Source organism: Emys orbicularis, chromosome 3, assembly GCF_028017835.1.
Source record: "Emys orbicularis isolate rEmyOrb1 chromosome 3, rEmyOrb1.hap1, whole genome shotgun sequence".
In the NCBI taxonomy this organism is placed as follows: domain Eukaryota; kingdom Metazoa; phylum Chordata; order Testudines; family Emydidae; genus Emys; species Emys orbicularis.
The window spans coordinates 43177807-43202785 of NC_088685.1; the positions used below are offsets into that span (position 1 = coordinate 43177807).

The 24979-nt window shown below is 42.6% G+C and overlaps 1 protein-coding gene across 1 annotated transcript in view; it reads left to right on the forward strand.

Annotated features, from left to right (window-relative positions):
• The window catches only part of MYOM2 (myomesin 2), a 112451-nt gene that overhangs the window by 11693 nt on the left and 75779 nt on the right, over positions 1 to 24979 (forward strand). The window contains exons 4-10 of the mRNA XM_065400738.1: positions 2205 to 2343; positions 2539 to 2696; positions 5012 to 5104; positions 16755 to 16843; positions 17646 to 17696; positions 17999 to 18163; positions 23576 to 23737. Of these exons, the coding sequence (XP_065256810.1) occupies positions 2205 to 2343; positions 2539 to 2696; positions 5012 to 5104; positions 16755 to 16843; positions 17646 to 17696; positions 17999 to 18163; positions 23576 to 23737 (857 nt within the window). The remainder of the gene's footprint in view (positions 1 to 2204; positions 2344 to 2538; positions 2697 to 5011; positions 5105 to 16754; positions 16844 to 17645; positions 17697 to 17998; positions 18164 to 23575; positions 23738 to 24979) is intronic.

The following is a 24979-nucleotide window of genomic DNA, read 5'->3' on the forward strand; positions in this document are numbered from 1 at the left end:
AGCCAATGTATGTTATGAAGGCTATAGAAAGTGGAATGCATTCTTCTTTTTCCTTTGAAGATAAGGTGAAGGATTACAAACTATCCCTTTGATGCCAGTTTTGCCATCAGCAAGAGAGATGTGCCCTAGAAGCAGGGTGCAGTTTAGAAAAAAATCTTAATCTATTTTGAATTTTTAACCTATTTTATTATTTAAAGAGATACAGCACATGATGAATAGTACAAGGCAGAATAATCCTGGAGTTTACATTATGAAGAAATTATACAAAGAAATAGCTTAAATCAGTGGTTCTCAAACTAGAGCCACTGCTTGTTCAGGGAAAGCCCCTGGCAGGCCGGGCCGGTTTGTTTACCTGCTGCGTCCGCAGGTTCGGCCAATCGCGGCTCCCACTGGCCGCGGTTCGCCGCTCCAGGCCAATGGGGGCTGCAGGAAGGGCGGCCAGCACGTCCCTTGGCCCACGCCGCTTCCTCACCACCACTCCCCATTATTCTCCATGGAGGCCTGGCTGCTTCAGGAGTCTTATTCTCTACTGGTGATTTCTCCTAACCCCCTTCTCTGAGATCTACATTATCTGGGAGGATGTGTGGGGAAGAGAGGTGTGCAGAATGACAAGCCTTCTCCTGACCTGGGGTGTTGGCACAGTAGGGACGTTCTTACAGCTATTCCTGACAGGTTATGCTAGGTTTGCCTCTACTGCTCACACTCCTTCAGAGGAGAATATGGTTTATAACATTGGTACCTGTAGGCGTGAGGTGGGAGTGTGAACATGGCCCTCCTCCCTGTGCCTGAAGGACTGCAGGGGGGTAGTTCGTGCTACACCTTTTTACAAAGGTGCATAAGGGCAACTGTTGAGCACATTACTCCCCATGACCTGGAGGCATTATGCTCACTCTTGGCTTATATGGGCAAAATGCCTCCAGCCACTGCTGTACCTCCCTAATTCACTTACGGGACAATCCAGCCTCAGCTCTTATGGTTTTGAAGGGTCTCTTGGCCTAGATGCTGGTACACGTTCCCTGATTGATTGGTGTGTGGACTCATTTTGCATAAGCTCCTTACACAGCAGCAGAGGGTAGCATAGGCACCGACTTCTAATGGCGTCGGTGGGTGCTTGACCCCCACTCTGCCCCCGGCCCCACCCTGACTCCACCCCTGCCCCACACCCTCCTGCCTCCTCCCAACCCCTTCCCCAAAATTCCTGCCCCAACTCCGCCCCTTCCCTGCCCCTATGCGACCCCTTCCCCAAATTCCCGCCCCGGCCCCGCCTCCTCCCCTGAGCGCACCATGTTCCCGCTCCTCCCCCCTCCCTCCCGGAGCTTGCTACAGCTGTTTGGCAGTGGCAAGAGCTGGGAGGTAGGCGGAAGAGCTGGGACATGGTGCGCTCAGGGGAGGAGGTGAGGTGGGGCGGGGCGGTGAGCTTGGCTGCCGGTGGGTGCAGAGTACCCACTAATTTTTCCCCGTGGGTGCTCCAGCCCCGGAGCACCCTTGGAGTCGGCGCCTATGGGTAGGCCAGAGGATCTGTGTAGGGAGCCTGCAGAAACTGCTTCAGCCATTGGGCTGAGGCAGCCTCTACTGTGTGCTTCACTGCCTGAGGGGAGGATACTACTGCTTTTTACCCCCTTGGTATTTGAACAGGGTAATGGCCCAGGATTTGATCTCCAGATCTTAGAGTTACATGTTGGTGATTCTTATCTTCTACAAAATATGGGATATAGATAATGATACAAATAAGAACAAACAGAAACAGAGAGAGGGGAAACCAAGAATATACAAACCACAAAAGGGTAGAGAAAGGAAGGAAAGAGGCTGGATAGTCTTAGGAAATTTGCTATTTGATTTCTGTAGATTTTGTTCTTATAATTTAACTCTATTTGCAGAATCCCTGGGCCACCTCCTCAGCTGGGATAAATCGGCACAGCTCCACTGACTTCAGTGGGACTATTCCAGTTACCGTAATTCCCACTGAAGATCTGGCCTCATATGCTCACAGGGAAGAGAAAGCAAACAGAAGACTCATTCATTTGCAGTTTTTAAGACGTTTGTTTTGAGATCTTGAGAGAGGGAAATAGTTCACATTATAGAATCTGCATCTGTGTAATGCTGCTAATAGGACTTCCAAGCCCTCATCTGCCTGCTGTGTATCAGTGACAATAGTAAAGCCTTGATGCTGGGTTAATCCTAAATAGTTTTCTCTTACCATGCAGGACTCATGAGCAAAAGTCTGATATAAGTGAAGAGAGGAGGATCCGGTTTGTCGCCAATTTGGCTGATGTGGAAGAAGAGCTTCGTTCAGCCAGGCTCCTTGCAAGAGAACATCTGGATAGAGTTACCATACAAAGGATGGTACTGTAACAGAACAATTTTATTTCCTTTCCAAGCAGAACTGTAAACTCCACTGCAGTTTAGAACTATGCTTCACAGAGCCCAACAGTAGTTTGCATCTGTTAATATTTGCGTATAGCTTTCAGACTAAATCTCTGACGCTGGTGCTAGATAATGCTCCTTCTCGCCGCTTTTTATTTCTATCCTGTGTAATAGGTAGAAGAACAAATGGCCTTGGAAAGATACACCATTGAAGAAAGTATAAGTCGAGCTCCTGAAATTTTGGTACGACTGAGGTCTCATACTGTTTGGGAAAAAATGTCTGTGAGGCTTTACTTCACTGTACAAGGATTTCCTACCCCTGTTGTACAATGGTAAGAGGCCTTTCCAGCCCTCTAAAACCGGTGTTAAGTTTGTTTTCCATTTGTAATTCTCATAGATATGCTGGATAGTAGTTGTGGATACTGCAGTTAAAGGAGCAAAAGGACAAACTTTTTGTAGTGTATCAAGTAAATATATATTTCAGAATGCTGACTACAAAAATGGTCATTAATTTAACTGATAATAACCTAGCAAGTGGTAAAATACACTGAGTTTTGCTAAATGGTAAATATTTTTGATGTTTTACACCAAGGCAATAGTATCTAGTAGTTAAACATTGGAAAGCGAGAGAGAATGTCTATGCCTGATGAGATGAGAGTGCATTCTTCTGTCAGGGCTTGTCTTCACTACCCGCCCAGATCGGCGGGTAGAAATCGATCTCTAGGGGATCGATTTATCGCGTCTCGTCAGGATGCGATAATCGATCCCCCGAATCGACACGTGTACTCCACCAGCCCAGGTAGGAGTAAGCGCCGTCGACGGGGGAGCCGCGGCGGTCGATTTGCCGCCGTCCTCACAGCGGGGTAAGTTGGATCAGATACGTCGAATTCAGCTACACTATTCCCGTAGCTGAATTTGCGTATCTGAAATCGATCCCCCCCGTAGTGTAGACGTAGCCTCAGTTATATGGTGCAACCTCACTGAAAATAATGGGATTAGAATGGTACAACTGGCAGGAGAATTTGACCTTTGAAATTTACCACCAAAAGTGTTCTAGCTGGGGTAAGTTATCAGGTGTCTTGTCCAGAGTCAGAAACTGCAGTAAGAGGCAAATTTCCACAAAAATCTGAAAATCATGTTATTCTTAGGCTACGATTCAAAACAGTTTTTTAGTCCTTTTTGTCAACAGAAGGAAGTTGGGATCTCTTTGTCTCTAGAAATCCTTATTGAAAGGAAGAGTCAGGTTAACTGGTGGATTTAAAATGATAAAGACAGTATCCTGGATGACATAGCCATTTTCAACACTTGAAAGAAACTCAGGCACATATTTTAAAAATTGGAAATGTAGCTGATAAAATATCTATTCCCTACTTCTAAATAACATCCCCTACCACTGACCGAGCTAGAAATCTGGGGTCTGATTCTCAGCTCCCCTTAAGTTTCTTTTGCACCACTCCAACAGTGCAAAGGGTACTCAAAGTGATTTCAGCCAGCAGCTGAGGATTCCCCTAGAACAGATGAATCATGAGCAGGTTTAGGCTTGGAATAGCCAGACATATGCCAACCCCTCCTGGCACTCCTTCCCCAGCATGGGGTGTGTGTGTGCCATGGTGGGCTGGAGGCATGCCAGAGTGGGAAGAGCAAAATTAGAGCATCATGCTCTCAGGTGATCATGGCCAGTATAGCAGCCCTTTATCTAGACCTTTATCTAGACCATTATCTAGCAGTGCAAGTTGTTCTAACTCATGCAAGGGATCAGTTTGGCCCCCAGGACTGAGGAGGGGCATATAAGTGGCATGAAGCCAGCTGTCTCCTCTTTGCTAGGTACCCAAAATTGCTGCTCTGTGGATCTGAGAGCAGAATTTTGCACTCAGTGTACTAATCGGGCCCAATTCTGACCTCATTTATAGCAATGTAAATCAGAAGTCACTCCGATGAAGATATCAGACTGTTGTGAGAACCAAATTAGGAGCATAGTTTCTCTGCACTCAGCCCACCCTCTAACCCTCGCCTGCCCCATCACCTCCCTTCCCTATTGTGCAAGGTATTTTTTTTTTATTTGCATGTGGCAGTAATGACCATGCACACCCTGTTTGGGGCTTTCACTACTTCTGAGTTATGTGGCCAACCTTAGCTCATGTGAATGAAAAATAACATTATGGTACCTAACCTCATATATTATCTATGTGTACAGCATATGCAGAGAGATAGCTGTAAGATTTCTGTGGGCTAGACTGAACTGTAAGGTTCAGTCCTTAGAAGGGGGTGGCAAATTCTGTCCTAGGGGAAGCCCAGGGAGAGAATTGCCTCAGTCACAATTCTGTCCCTGCTGCTCCCCTTTTTTACCTGAAGTGACTTGTAGAGCTAATGAGGATGCAACTTACTTCTGTTTTTGCCAGTTAGCTCTGATGGCTGGTGTGCTGGGGAGTTCAACACACTGTGGGTGTGTAGCTTCACATGCACACCCGTGCCCAAACGATAACTACTTCCTTTCATTCCATTGCATGACCATGTATGGGCAGGTCACGGTCAGGCTCTCTGTATCTATTCATGTATACAGAGAGAGCTCAGTTATTAATACATGACATCTTGATGGAATACTCTCTAACTTTTGCTGCAGTTTCTTTATTTTTTTCTTGATTGTTAGGTATAAAAATGAGGAATTGATTTCGCCTGCAAGTGAACCAGGAAAGTACAGCATTGAAAGCAAATATGGAGTGCATATGCTGGAGATACACAGGTATCTTATTCTGATGAATAACAGAATGTTATTTAGATTATGACTTTTAACTGAAATAATTTCCTGCGAATACATCTGAAAATTTCTATAATGTATTACAAAAGAGTCATGAAATACAGCACACTTAACTTCTGCTTAGCTGTTACTTTGGTTTAGGTGGCAAGATACTTCCTAAGTAGTCTGGGTATGGGGTCAGTGTAATGAAAAGCTAGGGATTTCTATCATAGCACCCAAACTGTCAGCAAGAAAAAAACAAATCTAGAGGTAAGTGAGCAGAAAAAAAAGTATCCATTTTTAAAAAACCCTTATTATAATATTTTAATCTCATCATTCTGGCAGCTAGAGTGGAACAGTTTGTTCTTCTTTAATAGTCTATTCCATCATGGCAGCAACTCTTTGTTCAGAGCTTGAAGCTTAGAAAAGTTTAGCTAGTTGTGGCTAGAAAATTCAACGGATGGTATTTGGCTCTGTTAGCAGGTTGTCATGTTTTGCTTACCTTAGCTCTTCATTGTATTTGTTTCCCTGTGATTGGGGATGGGAGAGTCCAGTGGTTTCTTTAAAAGGTTTTAAGTTCTGAAAATATATTTTTATCTAATTTAAATTGTCTTCAAGACATAATGGTTTAAAAGTCTGGCATGAAAGAAAAACAAATGTCGTAACAAGTGTCAGCACTCCCAACCACCCCTCACTAAACCTCAGCTGGGACACAGGGTTGCAATACTGTATTTCACATATAATAATGACTTAGTACAAGTTTAAAAAAACCCAAAAGCAACAACAGTGTGGACGGAACAATGGTGTCAAGACAGAAAAATAAGTGTCTAAATATTTTCATCTGTCCTTACTAATTTACCAAAAATATGACCTCAGACTACATTCAAACAGTTTGAACATTTGTGTGTGATATTTGGCTGGCAAAATATTCACTCACTCATCCTGTCTCCAGCCATCAACCATAGTCCTGAGGTAGGCCAGGCAGAAGTAGAGGAACAATAGTGCACCATTCCTTCTGCTTGAAGCAGGAAGCCCTGTCCCCAAACCTTTGGCTTCTGTAGAAAGGGATAGCTAATCCCTAACCTCCTTCCTTTGACTCCAGTGGGTAGTGGAGAAATTTATTCCTGTCTAGGAGACTTCCGTAATAGCCACCGGGCTCTGCCCCTCTTATCTTTATTCTTTACTCACCTCCGTGGATGAGGGAGGAGACTATTAGCCTCCTCCCCCAACTTCAGAATTCAGTTTGCTGGCCACTTCCCACACCCTTTAAGGGCCCAGATCATGGCTGACCCCTACCATCTGTCCTGGCCCTTTGGGTGCTAGAGAAGGCTGGTGAGAGATGCAGGCAGCCTGTCCAGCAGTGAGCGTGGAAAAACTCTTCCATTGCTATTTGGGAGAGTGAGAGTGGTTGCTAGTGGGTGATGTTTGGGTGACTGAGTGCCAGTGGGTTGGCACCTAGGATGAGTGTGATTGTACCTGGGCGCCTTTGTTGGTGCCAGCAGGTGGCTGTGTGCAGGAATGTGGGTATGGTTGCTTGTGAGTAGCATGGGGGTGAGTGGAGTAGTTTTTTGAGTGCCTTTTGTTGTGCCAGTGGATGGATGTCTAGGGCAGGGATCGGCAACCTTTGGCATATGGCCCGCCAGGGTAAACACCCTGGTGGGCCGGGCCAGTTTGTTTACCTGTCGCGTCCACAGGTTTGGCCAATCGCGGCTCCCGCTGGCTGCGGTTCACCGTCCCAGGTCAATGGGGGCTGCGGGAAGCAGCGCGGGCCGAGGGTTGTGCTGGCCGCCGATTCCCGCAGCCCCCATTGGCCTGGAACGGCAAACCACAGCCAGTGGGAGCCGCAATTGGCCCAACCTGCGGATGCGGCATGTAAACAAACCGGCCCGGCCCACCAGGGTGCTCACCCTGGTGGGCCGCGTGCCAAAGGTTGCCGATCCCTGGTCTAGGGGAATATGGTGGATGTGTTGGTGCCTGGCCAGGATGGTGATTGTTCCCCTCCCCAAATATTTCCCCCCCTCTCCTCCCTATCAGGCACCCGCACTCACCTAGACAGCCACCCACTCCCCCATAGGCATCCATACCTACTCTCACTCACCCAGACACACCAATAGAGTCATCCATAGGCACCCACAAAGGCTCCCACATGCACTCATACTCACCTCTGGTATTCCCCCTTGCCTAACCACCACCCACTGAAACCTACGCCCATACATACTCACCCAGACACACCCACACTTATCCAAACAGCTAACCCCTGGCACCCATACACTCACTTCATCTTTCCTATTCTCTGCCAATACATTCTTTTACAAGTGAAGCTTCCCAACTGCTCCCTGAATCATTCACCTTTTCCTTGTTTAACAGTTGTTTGCCAAAAAGATCCTGTCTAATTGGGGCAGCTTCATGACTGATTCTAACTCTGAGGCATACACTTTCTTGAACTAACATTTCTAATCTCCACTAAGCTACTTTATTACCACTTTCTTTGATGTGAAACTGGTTTGTGGACTGTATGAAAATGATAGAAATATGACATGCACAAGGCTCTTCTTGAATTGTGAGATGATCGTCAAAAATTGTAGCTGAGTTACGGACAAGCCATGGAAAATTGTGGAAAAGTAATAATGGACCTTGTTATTTGCAGTAATAAAGTCCATTATTACTTTTCTGCTATTTTCTGCTGTTGGCCACCCGAGGCTGAGAGTGCGGGCTCCCGCTGTTGGCTGCCCAGGGCTCTGATGTCAGCCCCACACTACTCCCATAGCTCCCGCTGTCAAAATTCAGTGTAAGCCTAATATTGCAGAATACGCAATTTCTGCAATATCGAAGTTAAGTAGGGCCTTAGACATGCAAGAAATAAAAGCTCACTTTGATATTACTAGCTATACTTTTTTAATACAAAAAAAATCCTGCCTATTTCTTGTATTTGGAAGGAGAAGAAAGATGTGGTATAGTCCTTAAAATGGAAGATCCAACTATCTGAAATGTGCATAAATTTTTTTTGGATATAGAACAGCTAAGATTATTTACCTAGCCACTTCTGTACTCTTCTCAGCTGTCCATACCAAAGTGCTGAGCTACATGTCATCTGAGCTGTGGTCACTTAAAATGGCTTTGGAATTTCTTGGCTGTCTTCTTAGCACTTCTCCGAGGCTTATGTAGTGAACTTTTACTTATGATACAAGTGTGACATTTATTCCTATGAATATACTGGGTGTTTCTTGTCCCCAAATGGAAAAATTCTTGAGATGCCAAAAACAGAGTATTACCTCATTTTAAAATTGTAACTGGAAACTTTCATTTCCCCATTTATCTCAGAGGACTCACAACCTGTACAGTAACCCAGATCACCTTCATAGCTCCGTCTCAGATTTTTAAGACATACTTTGGTCATTTTATCATGTCTTCTGGATTCACATGACACAACCCTTTTCATATACTGTTGATTTCTGGCTGGTTGGGGGTCTTATGCTAGGGGACCTGAGTTTAAGTTCTGTCTTGAGTAGTAAAGACAAATGGTATTGATGGTTGCATTGTAATTCTAACTTGTGCACTTCCCCAAATCCCATTTCACAATCTCAGAAACATAGGAACTGCCATATTGCATCAGGCCACTGGTCCCTCTAGTCCAGTATCCTGTCTCTAACAGCAGCCAATACCAGATGTTTCAGAAGAAGGCACAATAAACCATTCAGGGGACCGCTATGGAATAGCCTACCCATAGGGGAAATTTCTTCTTAACCCTAACCAATTAGCAACTGGAGTATGCCTTGGAGCATACAGGTTTATATCCCTTCTATTTCTGTAACCTATCTAATGTAAGTGTGAATGTTCTCATTATCAGTATAAATGTTCTATTCTTGTGTTAATCAGATTTAGCTTCAGTGATATCACATAGCAATGTGTTCCCATGGTCATTATGAAGTATTTTCATTTCACTCTTTAAAACTTCTGCTTTTTGATTTCATTGAATGTCCCCTTGTTCTTGCAATAGGAGAAATAGGATCATTTTCCTATACTAGTCATTATTTTTTTGTCTTTATTATGCCCACTAGATGGGCCTCCTTAGTTAAGACAGAAGGCCAATCTTTTCAATATTTCTTCATATGGGAGCCTTTCCTTGCCTCTGATTCTTTTTTTCCTGGCTCTGAACAGGCTCTGTTTCTGCTCTATTCATTTGAGCTAGGATGAACACAGTATTCCAGATGCAGATGTATCACTGATTTATATAATGGCAGAATACATTTTCTGTATTATTTTTATCCCATTCATAGAATCATAGAATCATAGAATATCAGGGTTGGGAGGGATCTCAAGAGGTCATCTAGTCCAATCCCCTGCTCCAAGCAGGACCAATTTCCAACTAAATCATCCCAGCCAGGGCTTTGTCAAGCCTGACCTTAAAAACCTCTAAGGAAGGAAAAAACCCTCTAAGGAATGCTTATACATTCTTTTTTACTGCTGTTGCACCTTTACTTTTACTGATCAGTGGTTTTTGTTGTTGTCTACAATAACATTTAGATCTCTCCTCTCACTGTTTACAGTTAATTTAGACACAGCAATGTTTGTGACTAGGTCAAAAGATTTCTTCCAGCATGGATCACCTTGCTTTTGTCAAGACTGTATGACTGAATTGGAGCTCCTGAGGTTGTGGCTTGGGTGCAGGTGAGAGAGCAGTGTCTCTGTACCCTGTAATCCCACACCTCATCAGGGGAGTGGTTGGAGTATGAACTGCAGTACATTACCTCCTTGGGAGAAACAGGGAGCAGGGAAGGAAGTGTGGGTATGTCAACACTCTGGAGACTATACTGGCATAGCTATGCTGGCATGGCCCTATAGTGTAGATGCAGCCTATACTAACAGAAGAGGTTTTACTGTCGCTGTAGGAACATTACCTCCCTGAATAAAGTTAGTTATGTTGATGAAACCCTGGGGGGCCATCACTTTAGCTGAGTGGGCATCTTGTTGGCATAACTATGTTGGGCAGGTGTGTAGCTTTTTCACACCCCTGGCTGATGCAGCTATTGTGCTATATAGCTTTTCACTGTAGACCAGGCCTCAGATTTCCCAGGCTCCTTGTGGGGTGGTGCAGCTAGATACTGCCTCATATGCATGGTGTAGAGGTCAGGCTTTATCTAGCCTTTTGTTAGGTCTCTCGCTCCTGCATGACTAACTGCAGTCCTTGTTTAAGGACGGTTTAGAACTGCAATAGCAGAGGGCTTGAGAGAGCATCAGCAGATTTGTGTGGTGATGTGGGGAAGACTGCATACAGCTGTGTAAGCCCTGCTGCAGTAGGCCTAACCAGAGCTCCCAGTTTCCAACTTCTACAAGCATTGCTTTAAAAAATAAAACAGAACCCCCCCAAAATTGTGTAAGTGTCGTGCCTGTACAAATGTCACTGCACGGCAGGTGAGGTACCAGTACAGATACATTTTGGTACAACACACTGAATGCTTTATGCTTTTCTAGATTTAATACTGAGAGGGACGAATGCCGTCCCTTGTGCTGTAGCCAGGTTCTATGGGAAGAACAATCAGTGCGTAAGGATATGGGGTGTGACTGCACGGCCAAAAGGTCATGTTGAAAGGCAGGGTTCTGAACTGCAGAGCAGCAGGTGGCAGGCTGTTGCTCAGAGGAGGCTCTAGCTTCTGTGGGACAGAATGCTTGAATAATAATCATGTCTAATTGTTAAATATCCCACTGCTTGAATACAAAGAATGGCACAGGCACAGAACTACAGGTGAGTTCCCACCCTAGAACATACAAGCTGAGCTGCAATAGCTACAAACTATGGAATGAGGTAAAAGACAAAGTGACTGACCGAGGACCATGTTGTGGCTACTTCTGCAGTGGAAGAAGGACAGAAGGACCATGAAACTTCATGAGTTCAATTTGGTAGAGTTTCTGACAAAAATTTTCCTCCATACGGGAGACAGTTAGTGGAGGAGGCTATAGAGGGGACTGCGGCTATGACCCACAAACACCATAGGGGCTGTTATGCATTCCAGCCACACCCCTTCTCACACCCCCCAGCACAGCACGGACATGCCTCCTAAACTGGGAGCATGGATAAAGCTGTTGTACTAGCAGCACGGCAAAACTGAAACACAGTGCACTTCAACTATGGCCCCTCCAACCCTCAGCCACCCCTGCCATGCCACCTATCCTGGGAAGCAGGTGTCAAAATCTTACGCTGGGTCTGTGCTGACTGGATAACCATCCGTTTCCCCAGCTCCATACTAGAGGAAGAGCTGATTAAAATAAAGTGTGGGGTGGGGGCAGGGCCGGGAGTTGGGGGAAATTTTGTGGGCCCTCCCATCCCCATTGTCCATCTTTTGAAAGTTAGCAAAACTTTGACCATCTGTACCAGAGGGTATCCTCTGGGGACCATCTACACCCTTTTATACCAGGGCAATGGAAAAGAGCCTCAGCATAGGAGAGACTCGGGACAACTGAATTCATACCGAAAGTGGGTGTCTTTAACCAAATGCATGGTTACTACAGTCTCCATTCTGTTTTTGACATGGGTTGAAATGAATGCCAATTCAGGCAAAAATGTTATTTCACTCTTCACTCCTGTGGTGCAATCTATGCTAGCCAGACGGATGAACATGTGCATTTTAAATGAACATTTTAAATGCCAGTGTAAAGGTCCCAGTGCAAATATTAACTCTCGAGAACATGATAAAGATTCAGGGCAGTTTTACTTTCACACAAACTATCATTATCTTGGGACAGACCTAATTCTGCCCTCCCATTTCATGCTATTGAAGGTAAATTGTACCCATTTCATCTGATCTTTGCAAAGTCTAGGAAACACATTCTTGACCAGAATATTAGGATAACTGATGAAGAAACCATTCCCCAGCCTCTGTAGACACCGAGAATCCACCTTAATTTTTACACAAGATCCCGTATACCTTGGACTATCATCACTTAGGAAATTTAGTTTTGTTCAGATGTCCAACCAGAATAGATGCATTCAATAAAACTGATAGTTTGCTCACTGATATTGAATCTTAGGGCCATATTCAAAGGTGAATCATCAGGAGCTGGTATAACTTGCACCTTTTTCTGGCCTCCCTCAAAGTACACGTTAAACCAACATGATGTGTAACTTACACCCACTGACCATCTTACACATCACCTTGATTGTGACCCCTGAATCTAAAGACGTTCAAAGGTCTGTTTGCATTGCATTCGGCTGTGTGATTGCAGCTTGAATTAGCTTTAATCTAGCTAGCTCAGCTGAAACTAGCAGTGAAGACGCGGCAGTATAGGCTTTGGCACAGGCTAGGGAATGCGTGTATGTATTGATATTCAATATCAGGGGCCGGCATGTACAGTCCATGCTTAAGTCCATGCCACTGTGTCTTCACTGCTAAAGTTTTAGCCATGCTAACTAGATTAAAGGTAGCACGGTTATGCCTACCTGAGTTGCAATCGCACCTTCACTTGCAGTGTAGACGAATCCTAAACTGGTGTAACTCATATGAGGCAGAGCTAGATTAGAGAGACATAGCAGGAAATGGTCAATTGTCAAATTTCAAAGTAGTAGTCTCTAGCAAATGTGTATCTTCAAATTACAAATTGCACAGAAGCCAGATTGTGTCACAAACCACTCATATTTATATTAATATAAATGTCTTTTGCATGTTTACATAAAACTGAAGAAACCTGTATGTACATATAAGATCAAATAGCTTCCCTCCACGGAGGGTATGTCTACACTTTGAACTGGAGGTGTAAATTCTGGCTCGAGGAGACTTACCCACTGTAGCTCTGATTGAGTGATCATGCTAAAAATAGAGCGTAGCTGTGGCAGGGTGAGCAGTAGGTGGGGCTAGTCACCTGAGGTACATCCCTACTGTCTTGGACAGGATCGTATTCAGGGCGGCTAGCCCCTTCCACTGCTTGTGCAGCCGTGGGTACACTGTAATTGTTGTGTGCTAGCTCAATCACAGCTTGCACTGGTATGTCTCCTCGAGCTGGGAGTTGCACCCCCAGCTCAAAGTATAGATTTACTCTAATCTAATGGGTTTCAGAGTGATAGCAGTGTTAGTCTGTATCAGCAAAAACAACGAGGAGTCCTTGTGGCACCTTAGAGACTAACAAATTTATTTGGGCATAAGCTTTCGTGGGCTAAAACCCATTTCATCAGATGCTAATGGAAATTTGTCAGCTTGAAATCTAGTCAGTTTCAAAAATAGAATGATTAGTAGAGCTATGTGAATAACCAGTTTTTTGGATTAGTGGCTGAACTGCTGAATAGGAAAAAACAAAACAAAAAACATTTTAGATCTATCTAAAATAAACCGTGTTCAGTTTTTCAGGCATAATGAAAAAGTTGAAAATTTTTGTTTTGCGGTCAAGCAAAACATTTCTTTGATCCTAGATGTTTATTTTCCAAGGTTGTTTACCTTTATAAAGTATATTTTAAAATAAAATTAAGTGAAATTCCAAAATAAATCATCTTTAAAAAAACAAAAAGTTGAAATGATTTGTGTCAGAAATCCTAAATGAACCAGTTTGACATTTCTTAATTTTTTTGTGTTTGACTGATGCAGTTTGCCAAAATTGACTTGAATTTGTGAGTTATTTTGGCGGAACCAATGGAAAAAATGATTTGCACAATTTTTTTTGCCCAGCTCTAATTATTAGTAGTAAAAATACTTCACCCACCTAAATCCCCTACCAGCACTACTGATTTTAAATCACATTATGCTACTTTTAAAAATGTTTTTCTGTCCTTATGTTTTGTGAAAGACGTTCACAAACAGGAGAAACTGACTACGGGCCAGATTCTTATCACTTATGCCAGAATAAGCCTATTGACTTCAATGGGGTTTCACATGTGTAACTGATAGCAGAATTTGAGACAGCATGTTTATATATTTGTTTGAAAAAATAATCAAACATCTCACTGTGCTTTCTTATTTCATGGAAACAATCCTGCATTTCTTGCATTCTGATTTGAATCAAACAAAGGTTTGAGTGGAAAAGGAAGGCAGGATGGGGCCCTATATCAGTTTAAAAAAGACATTTCTACAGTTTCCTGACTACTTGCATGCCACCTGGTGGTAACTAAATAAATCATGGTTCTGAATTCTGTGTAATTTTGATAACTAGCAATGTTTGTTAACTGGTTACCAGTAATCAAATACATCATGCTAATGCAGCAGTTCTCAAACTGTGGGTTGGGACCCCAAAGTGGATTGGGACCCCAGGGCTGGCTTAGATTTGCTGGGCCCCGGGGTCAAAGCCCAAGCCCCACTACCTAGGGCCGAAGCTCAAGGGCTTCAGCCCTTGGCAGTGGGCTCAGGTTACAGGCTTCAACTTTGCTCCCACCCCTGCTCAGAGCAGCAGGTCTCGGGCTTTGCCCCCCTCCACCCGGGGCAGTGGGGCTTGGTGGGTTCAGGCTTCAGTCCCCCCTCCTGGGGTCATGTAGTAATTTTTGTTGTCAGAAGGGGATCACGGTGCAATGAAGTTTGAGAACCTCTGCACTAATAGGTACGAAAGCAAATGCTGAGTAAAGATGCCTTGTCCACTATTTTTAAAGTGGTATTTGGTTAAAAGTTATCCTTTTGATATATTATCATTTGATCCTCCAGTTATCAGTACTAAGTCAAGTAAAAATGTTAAATAATAATGAAAGCAAAGAAATCTAAGATTAAAGCTCTCAGTTCATTCTTTGCTCATTTCATTGTACCAAGGCATTGTGGTGGTGGGTTGTGGAAAGAGTATGAATCCTATATCCCATGTATGTTTCAATACTTAGGCATTATTGGGTGGGCTAAGAAGAGAGTGGAAAACTTACTGCAGGTTTTCCTTGCATTTGACATTTTGCATCACGCTGTTAATGTTATTTTACATTATATTATATTTTCTTTCCGTGTTTTTTATAAAGCCTAAGTACAGAAATATCATATTAACAAGCTAAGAATTCATATCCAAAGTTTCATGAGATCAGCTACCATAGCAAAGGATCAGTTAAACTTTAGATAGATTTGTGAACAATTATTGGTTTATTCTTTGAGCGTGTTTTAAAAAAGCATCTGTTGTGAGTTAAAATTTGATTAATTTGTTTTCCCAGCATACAATATTTCATAGTAACCCTACAGTGCTGTCGTGTTTAGGGCACTATCCTGGGCTTTTGTGGTAACACAAGCCAGTCTCAGGGTTTGTTATCGTGTCTTTGATAACTAATTGTAAAATATACTCTGTATTTTGCCACTTTGTTTTGTAAAATGCATGGCTGGAGATCTGCCTTTAGGGGGAGCCATGAGCCCTGGACATTTGTACTGATGTAATTCCATTGCTTGACCCATCATCTGGTCATGTTTACTCTCACCAAAAGGTAAATTTCTGAAAGTAAGCAGGATGGGTTGTTCCACTTTGTGGCATGTCACAGTCCAGAGTATATGACAAGGCTCAAAAGCAAGTGTGTGACATGCCTGCCACTTTAGCAACACCCATGCTGTATTCCACAAAGTCTGCAATCCTCTTGGGTATTTTGCATCAAACTTTTTTCAGTTTGTTCTGTTCTTTCATGCTTGGTGTCCATAATCTTGTAGCCATATTTTTATCCATTTCAACTGAGAGTTTCCAGGATGATACCAAATTATTCTTCTGAGATGAAAGTGAGTGCAGGCATGTGCAGTGTTGCTTCTTAAAAGTCATGGTCTCCAATAAATGGATAGAGCTTCCCTTAAATTGCACGAAGTCCTCAGATCACGAACATACACACGTGTCATGTATGTTTACGTAACATTTATTTTTACGCAACCGAAATACAAAGAGCTATTCTCTTTTCCCGTACTTTAAATCAGTGTAACTCCAGTGGAGTTACATCTGTTTGACTCCGGTGTAAAAAGAATCAGGCCCCTTGTCCTTGGATGTGGAAGTTTGCACTGGAATCTTAACACAAACAGATATGCAAACATGCCAGTTCCACATCAAAGAAGGCTGTGGAGAGTGAATTATTCCACCATTAGACCCTGTGCTGCTGCACTAATGATCCTTTAAAAAAATAAAAAGTTGGTTGTTCCTTAATCAACTTCTTTTCTTAAATAAAAAAATATCAGGTCAAACCCATTTATCTACAGCAATATTAGGCCAGATTCCCTGGACTACTCTGTTACCTGAGTGCTGCCTGAGTGGTGCAAAGAGAAAAGAAACTGCTTGCAATTCCCTGCTGGGGATAACTCTGTAGAAGGGGAATTCCAGCAGGGATAGTGTTTGCTATGCCTCTCTTCCCTCAATACCTGACACAGGGGGCTTGGAGGACAGGGGGCGGTGGGGGAGGATGTGAAGGATGTGTGTAAGAGAAGTGGGGAGAAAGAATGGTCAGAGAAGAGTGTGATGTACTCCAGCTATCCCCATCTGGGGGATGGTTCCCTGGAGAACATTGCTAGCTTGCTTATGATTCTACAGCCCCCTCAGAGCTCTAACCTGTGACAGGGCTGGGAATGAGGCAGACAATTAGGGAGTCATTACCACCTGGTTGCCCTCCCGCCCCAAATGAGTTTAGAAAAGAATCTGGTCCTCTTTGTTTTTGAGTGGAACCCTTTGATTTGTAGTGTAAATGATTATGATCTTTACTTATGAATGTTGTTTATATTAATAGTACTTTATTTTCCTCTTTCCCCCACAGAGCTAATTTTGATGATACTGCTACCTATACAGCAGTTGCAACAAATGTCCATGGGCAGGTGTCAACCAATGCTGCTGTGGTTGTGAGGAGTAAGTCCTATATAGCAATTAAACCTGGAATAAATATAATAAAAACATCAGTCCTCATCCTCAAAGGAAACCTGCATAGCACCCTCAAAAGATGAGCCTGGGGACAAACATTCTTAACTCTGCTAGAAACTAAAAACCATGGACTTAATAGAGACACTGGTTTTATGGCTTGCTACAACAGTTTGTAAGGGCTGGTCCACACTGGGGCGGGGGATCGATCTAGGAAACGCAACTTCAGCTACGAGAATAGTGTAGCTGAAGTCGACGTTTCCTAGATTGAACTAAGTTTACTTACTGCGGGTCCACGCGGCGCAGGCAAGCTCCCCCGTCGACAGCGCTTCCTCCTCTCGGCGAGCAGGAGTTCCGCAGTTGACGGGGGAGCACTTCTGGGATCGATTTATCGCGTCCAGATGAGATGCGATAAATGGATCCCAGAAGATCGATCTCTACCCGCCGAATTGGGCGGGTAGTGTGGACCTAGCCTAACACACACTACTGTCTGCCAACCCTTGATTGTCCACATCATTTTAAGTGGCCTCCTACAGTATGTGTGGAACCCCTATGCTCAATAATCTGTTCCCCCTTGTATTGAGTTCAGACACTCTGGTTATTTTCTCCAGAACTGAAGAAAAGTGCTGTCTGAATCTTGAAAGCTTGTGCCTTCCACCAACAGAAGTTGGTCCAATAAAAGATATTACCTAACCTACCTTGTGTCTCTCATATCCTGGTACCAACACTGCTACAAATAAGAAATAAATATCATACTCGTTTGGGTTGGATCTTAACTGTCCTTATTTTACAGGGTTCAGAGGGGATGAAGAGCCATACCCTGGTGGGATATTACCCATCAATTGTAAGTATGCTTTCCTATTTGTGAGAAAATGTAGACACGTTATTCAATCTTATCATTGTCAGGAGCCCGAGGAATATTTTTTTCAGCTCAAAATAATAAATATTGCCTCTAACTTTGCTTTCTAAATGTTAAGATGTCACAATGGAAGATGTCCATATGTTTTTAACTTCCCAGCTACAAGTATTGACCAGCAGTATGTATCAGCTCTGGATTCCATCTACTGTTCTTATCTGGACAATAATCCTCTAGTGCCAAGTATCATGTACTAGTGCTCAATAGTCTCCTGGTTTCTCTGTGTGCAGTGCCCCTGCCATCAGAAGTTTGCTTCACCCATATTGATGTTCAGTTTTTGGAGAAGTTTGGTGTCACCTTTGGGATGGAAGGTGAAACAGTTACCCTCAAATGTGCTCTGCTGATCACTCCGGATCTGACTAGGCTTCGACCTCGTGCTGAATGGTACAGAGATGGTAAGTAGATTTGCACATAATGTAGATAATGTACATGCCTCCATGTAACTGAGTTTTAATTGTTCAGGTGCAGATTCCTTCCCTCAAGTCTGTGTGTAGGCTTAGAATTCACCTTCCTAAGAGAAAAAAGATTGATTGTAACACAGTTCCCAATACATCTTTTTTACCTTCTGTGACTATCTCAGATAAGAGATATTTTCTTTCATAGTCCAACAATGCTGGAGTGAGTGTTGTCCAAAATGACCATGTTTGAAGAGTAAGAAGAAGTATGTGCCAAAATAACTAGGTAAGGGACACAGAGAGTTATGGAGATGCTAACCGGGCAATTTGAAGGAGCCTGAACTTAGTGTCAACTGTCGAGACACAGATTCAACTGCTGAGGATTTGCATAGGTACAGTAGAACCTCAGAGTCACGAACACCTCGGGAATAGAGGTTGTTCATAACTCTCTGAAGAAAATGTTATGGTTGCTCTTTCAAAAGTTTACCACTGAACATTGACTTAATATAGCTTTCAAACTTTACTATGCAGAAGAAAAATGCTGCTTTTTACCATCTTAATTTAAATGAAACAAGAACAGAAACAGTTTCCTTACCTTGTCAAATCTTTTTTTAAACTTTCCCTTTATTTTTTTAGTAGTTTAAATTTAGTACAGTAGTGTACTGTACAGTATTTACTTTTTTCTTTTTGTCTCTGCTGCCTGATTGCGTATTTCTGGTTCTAAATGAGGTGTGTGGTTGACCAGTCAGTTCGTAACTCTTGTGTTTGTAACTCTGAGGTTCTACTGTACCTGTAGGCAGTGCCAACCACACATCATCCTACAGAGAAAGAGGCATCTATCATGTTAATTGTTTCAGAAGTGTGGAGATTTACAAAGGCCCTAATAAGCCCCCCTCTCCCAGAATATCATTGGTCTCTTGATGGTTGTTGGGTGGCGGTCATAGTTAATTTGACTGCTTCATGCTAAACTCTTGACACACAGGTGGACACAGAGAAAAGGCTCTCATCCATCCAAACAAATGTTATAAGCAAACAACTAAATATACTTGTGAAATAATAATTCCATTTCTCCTACAAGCTAGGAAGGAAGAGACACAGAATGATTTTGTTGTTATTTCTATTTTTAAATACTTGGGAGGTGATCACATACTATAGTGATGGAGTCATGTAAGTACATAGATAGAAGGAACCTGGTTATTGGAGAAGGACATTTGTGGAGTAACAGCCCCATGTGCTCAGAGAAACATAACCACAAAGGCATTCAAATGTTTTATAGCCACTTCAGTAGCCAAGACTTCCCATTGTGCAGTCCAGGCTGAAATTCTTTGGGTGGCTGTGTGTTAGAAACCTGCATGAACACTCTTTAATTTATACCTATTGGTGTAATTTTAGAGATTTTTTGGGACGGGGGAGGAAGGCAAGGATATTTATTTTTAAATAAATCATTCATAAAACATAAAAGTAACTAATACAAATATGTTAATTGGCTGTTAGGAGGGATCACTAGAGATTTCTCTCACCAACGTACCCAGATATTCTCGGGCAAGATTCTGAAGAGGACAGCCTGGATGTAGTGAGAATATGGATCAGTTGTCACGATCACTTGGGGCAGCCTCTCTCTGAAGTGCCCACATATTGGAGGAAGGATTCCCACACAACTGTTGCTGGAATTGTGCCCCTGCCAGTCTGATGGAAATACTCACCATCACCAAGGTGTATGTGTGAAAGTGACAAACAACAACGGGGCAAACAAGATAGATAGGAAAAATACAAGACTATTTGTTTACATAAAGCAGGAGTGGGTTTTGGCTGGAGATGCCTGATCCTTTGGGGCAGGGACTGCCTTTTTGTTCTGGGTTTGTCAATTCTTAGCACATGGGGTCCTGTTCCAAGACTGGAGCTCCTCAGTGCTACCACAATACAAATAATAAAAAATAACTACAGTTTTATTCACTGTGGGCCAAAACTTGATGCCTGTATTCTGGGTGCTGAACCTGCTCCCACCAAAGCCTTTTTGTTACTGTCAGAACTGGAAGCTCGTTTCAGCCATCAGTTTGTACATTGTTGTTAGTCAGGCAAAACTCTGACTAGGCCCAATCCAGAAAGGTGCTGAGCATTTGAAATTTATATCAGCTGCCACTGAAGCTAATTGGAATTGCAGGTATCCAACAGATGTCCAATGGTACTCAATTTTTAGTTCAATGGGAATTTTCCTTGAATTATGAAAACTGGAAAAGGACTTCAAGATTTGGGCCTGTAGGTTTAGTCCCTTAATTCTCATTAAAATATGTGAAGATTTGTACGGTTGGTGTAACTTCCTCAAGCACTGAGATAAGAATATCCTCATTGAGGTGAAGATTGGGGGTGAAATCCTGGCCCCACTGAAGTCAGTGAGTGTCTTGCCATTGACTTGAATGAGGCTAGGATTTCAGTCCAATATCCAAATGATTTAATGAAAAATAAAACAGTATTGTTCTATTGAACACTAGTGGTAAAAACTGACCTCCGATGCGCACATGCGTATCACACTGACATCATGGGGAAGCTTATGTGGCAGAGATTCTCCCTAAGAATAGCAGGGATTAATGTGATTATTATGTTATTGCAGTGAACACCTGCTATATACTTCAAATCACGGCAGTGACAATTTTAGGCCAGGAGACCAACTGCATAAATTTTGGGGGTCTAGAAGGTTAATAATAGAACTAACATGATGACTATCTTTTAAAGTGCTCTGGTTTTAGAGGGACGCTGGCCTTGAACTGAAATCTTGGACTAACATCTATTATTTCAGACAAGTTGTATTTAATTCTGGGTTGGTATTAAAATAATTTCTATTTTTCTTAAATTTTATTTTATTATGCAACTAAAGACCTGAGATGGTTCTCTGTGGTTTATTTATATTAATTATACGCAAGAGAATTTTGTGTTTATTCAAAATTAATAAACTTCAGAGCAGTTGTTGGTCACTAAACTCTAGGAGATATGTAAATCTATTGAATCAAATCCTCTGAAATGGTTTCAAGTCTCTGACTCTATAAGTAGTACATTTAAAATTCCTACCTTAATTTAAACCAGTTTAAGATGCTAAAGAACCTGTACTGAAATTATTATTGAAGATTGTACATCTAAATCCAGTTTGGATATGATTTTGGCTGGTTGCAGATTTTTTTTTTAATTCTAAAGTAATAAATAAATTATAAAGATGTAGGGTCAGATTCTTCACTCATTTATACAGGTATCTGAAGGACTCCATGGAGGTCCAAGGAGTTGCATTAGGTTTACACAAAAGTGAGAGTGCAGAATTTGGCTGATATTTTAACAGAACATAATATGTAACATGGGAAATTAATGTGAGGGAAAACCCCCAAACACAGTAATTTCTATCATTGCATATGTGATTTCAACAGAAACAAGCTGCAACTTTTAGGGAACGTTTGGCCTAACTAACACATGGCAGAGCTCTGAGTTTTCAGGGTATCTTGAGTGAGTCAAGATCCCTGGCACTTCCAGACTCATTCTCTAACAGATTCTGGAGGAATTGATAGCATATAGTACATCGAGAAAGAGGCATATTCTAGTAGTTTGAGTTCAGAACGGAGAGCCTGGAACTCAGATATTATGGTCATAGCAGACCACATAACTGCCTTGACAGACAGAACTCCTGAGTCCTATTCTAGGCTCCAAAGCTGACTCCCTCTCTGGCCTGGCTTGGGAAGTCACTGAAGCCCCTACATTTTCAAACTTGAGTGCCTAAAGGAAGGAACTCATGTCCACATTCAGGCACCTAAGTAAGTGGCCTGATTTTCACAGGAGCTGAGCACTCAGGCTTGTATTTCATTGTGATCACTTTGTTCCAAGTTTTTCAAAAATTGGAAAAAAATTAAAAAGAAAATGCAAAAGTTTTAGCTGCAGGGGGTTTTCAGCTTTCACCCCAAACTGTTCACACAGCTCTATACAATGCAGTGAGCACAAACTGTGCAAAATGCAGTAGAAAGGGGGAAATGTAGGAATGTCATATAAGGAGCCCATGATTAAGAGCTGGAAAGAGGTCTCACTGAAATTACTTTGTACAAATCCTGAAATATTTCCTTAAGAATCAGGCTTGGAGGAAATGCCTAGGTAATAACGTATTGCTTCAATTTATGTAGGCTGATGACCAGATATTCATTACCCGGTCCTTTACTGTCAGCTTTATCACTTGAAGACGTGGCACATTTTTTCCCACCCCCTGTGCAGCTCTGTGTTCAGTATATATATTCATTGGCTACAATAATTTGTCTGCAACCTTTTGAACATCTACTCCAAAGTGTATTTGAGCAACAGGGCAATAATCAAGCATAGCGCTGTGGCTTAACTTTGAACGTAATGCTGCTGCATTGATTATAATAGAACGCAATGGGTTAAAAATCAAAAGTTCTCCTATCAGTGATTAAAAGAAAAGGAGACTGAGGGACTTCCTTGGCCATCATAAAATATTCTGCTCATTTCATTGCTCCCATCTCACTAGTCAATCAGACTAATTTATATTAATCGTGGGGCGCCACCTCTGACCTCTGAGAAATTCAGATTTAATTGGATTCCCTGCTCAGCAGGCATGCCTGGAGGGTCTCAGAGTCAGTGTATCTTTACAGCAAGGCTTCAGATTAAACTGAAATCTGGTCTTTAAAGTTAAAGAAAGAAATTTGACTAATCTGACATTTGACCTGAATAGGTAGAAAAGTGTATTTAAAAGCGTAAACCAGGGGTAGGCAACCTATGGCACACGTGCAGCTGATTTTCAGTGGCACTCACACTGCCTGGGTCCTGGCCACCAGTCTGGGGGGCTCTGCATTTTAATTTAATTTTAAATGAAGCTTCTTAAACATTTTAAAAACCTTATTTACGTTACATACAACAATAGTTTAGTTATATATTATAGACTTATAGAAAGAGACCTTCTAAAAACATTAAAATGTATTACTGGCACGCGAAACCTTAAATTAGAGTGAATAAATAAAGACTCGGCACACCACTTCTGAAAGGTTGCCGACCCCTGGCATAAACATTACACACTGCTGTCATTACTGTGTACTTTAGATTTTCAGCATTGTTTCAAAACGGGGTTTAAAATATTTTCTTGTCAGTGTATTAAAAATGATGGTGAAGGGAAATCATTTCCTTTGCTGTAGTAGGTACAGCACAGAATAGCTAAATTGTACACTTCTCTCCCCATACTCATTGGTCAAATGAGTTTGCAGGGGCACAGCTTAGTTCTCGTAGATAAATATTTTCATAGCATACAAACACTACCATGTTGAGTAAAGCTGGCATAAACGGCAGTCTGTGCCACTGATTAACACAGAAGTGATCTTGGATGAAGATTGCTATTGCTAATTCAGTGACACATGCTTGATTACAATTTTCTTCCAGATGTGCTAATAAAAGACTCCAAGTGGACGAAAATGTACTTTGGAGAAGGCCAGGCAGCACTGTCTTTCACGCATCTGAACAAGGATGATGAAGGCTTATACACCCTGCGCATAATCACAAAAGGAGGGGTGACCGAGTACAGTGCATTCATGTTTGTCAGAGGTATGCTTTTCATTCTTTGTTGGGAGAAGACTTGGCAAATGCAATTAGGAAAAGTCATTTAATTTAGCACCATAGTATAATAAAGGAAGCCTAAAAGAAATCCAAAGCATGGCATTATATAGATGGGGAATTTATCCACTGGTCTGTGTCAGGGACAATATAGTCACACTGCACCAGGAGGAGCTCAAGTTGTGATTGTGCTCCTGAAAATATGATCCTTCCTAGAGACCCCAGGAGCCCATCCTTAATGATGGTGTAGCCTACTCCTTTCTTCACAGATGGCCAGCTTTTCTGACTGGTGCTCTACAGAGTAACAGGGTGCTGTCTGCTCCTGCCTCCTAGCACCACAGGAACTTGCTCAGACTCCATGGTTGTGTACCCAGACCATGCCATTTCTTTACATTTCCTCCACCAACACCTTTACAGTCCCATGCAGCAATGCTATTTACAGCGTCCTCCATGCTTTTGGGACTTTCGGGACTCCAGAGGAGCAGAGGTCTCACTTTTATGAGGTCTCTGCCTCAGTTAGGCCTGATCCTCTCTCCCTCTTCCTTCCTTCCTATGCCTTTCTTATCAGTCTCCAGCTGATAGGCTAATTGGCTCTTTAGCTCACCCACCCCTCACACCTGATTAGATAATTAACTTCAATTGCATCAGTCTGCCTTCTCTGGGGGAACTAATTGGTGTAGAATGATCAGCGTGTAGGCTCACTGGTTAACTCCCTACACTCTGTCACATAGAGCCTTGAACGTGCTTGCACCCAACCCCTCCCCTTTGTGCTGGCTTTTGCTACTGGGCTCACTAGGCGGGAGCAGGCCATTTACATTCTCAAGTTCAGGGACTGTGGTTATGCCTGACCCTTGCACAGAGGGTGGTTAGGAGGGGGAAGAAAGATTCCATGTACCCTCCCTTTCAGTGTACCAGAGCCAATCACAGCCTAGTACTTTGTTTAACACTTGGGGAAGAGAGGGAAAAAGTTGGCTTGCCAAAGGACTGTGTTTTTCACAAGAGACATAGATGAAAAGGAGAGGAATACATTAAAATAGAATACAGGTCAGAGTTTACCCTCACATTTGCATTCACAACTCCCACTGATTCAGCCTGAGCTCCCACATGCATCTGTGGGCAGAGCATGGCTCTACATTTCTTTTGTTTTTAAAAATGAGTATGTTTCTGTCTGTGCAGTTCTTTAATTCTGATCCTCAGCAATTGTAAATTGGTGCAGCTCCACCGAAGTCAAGG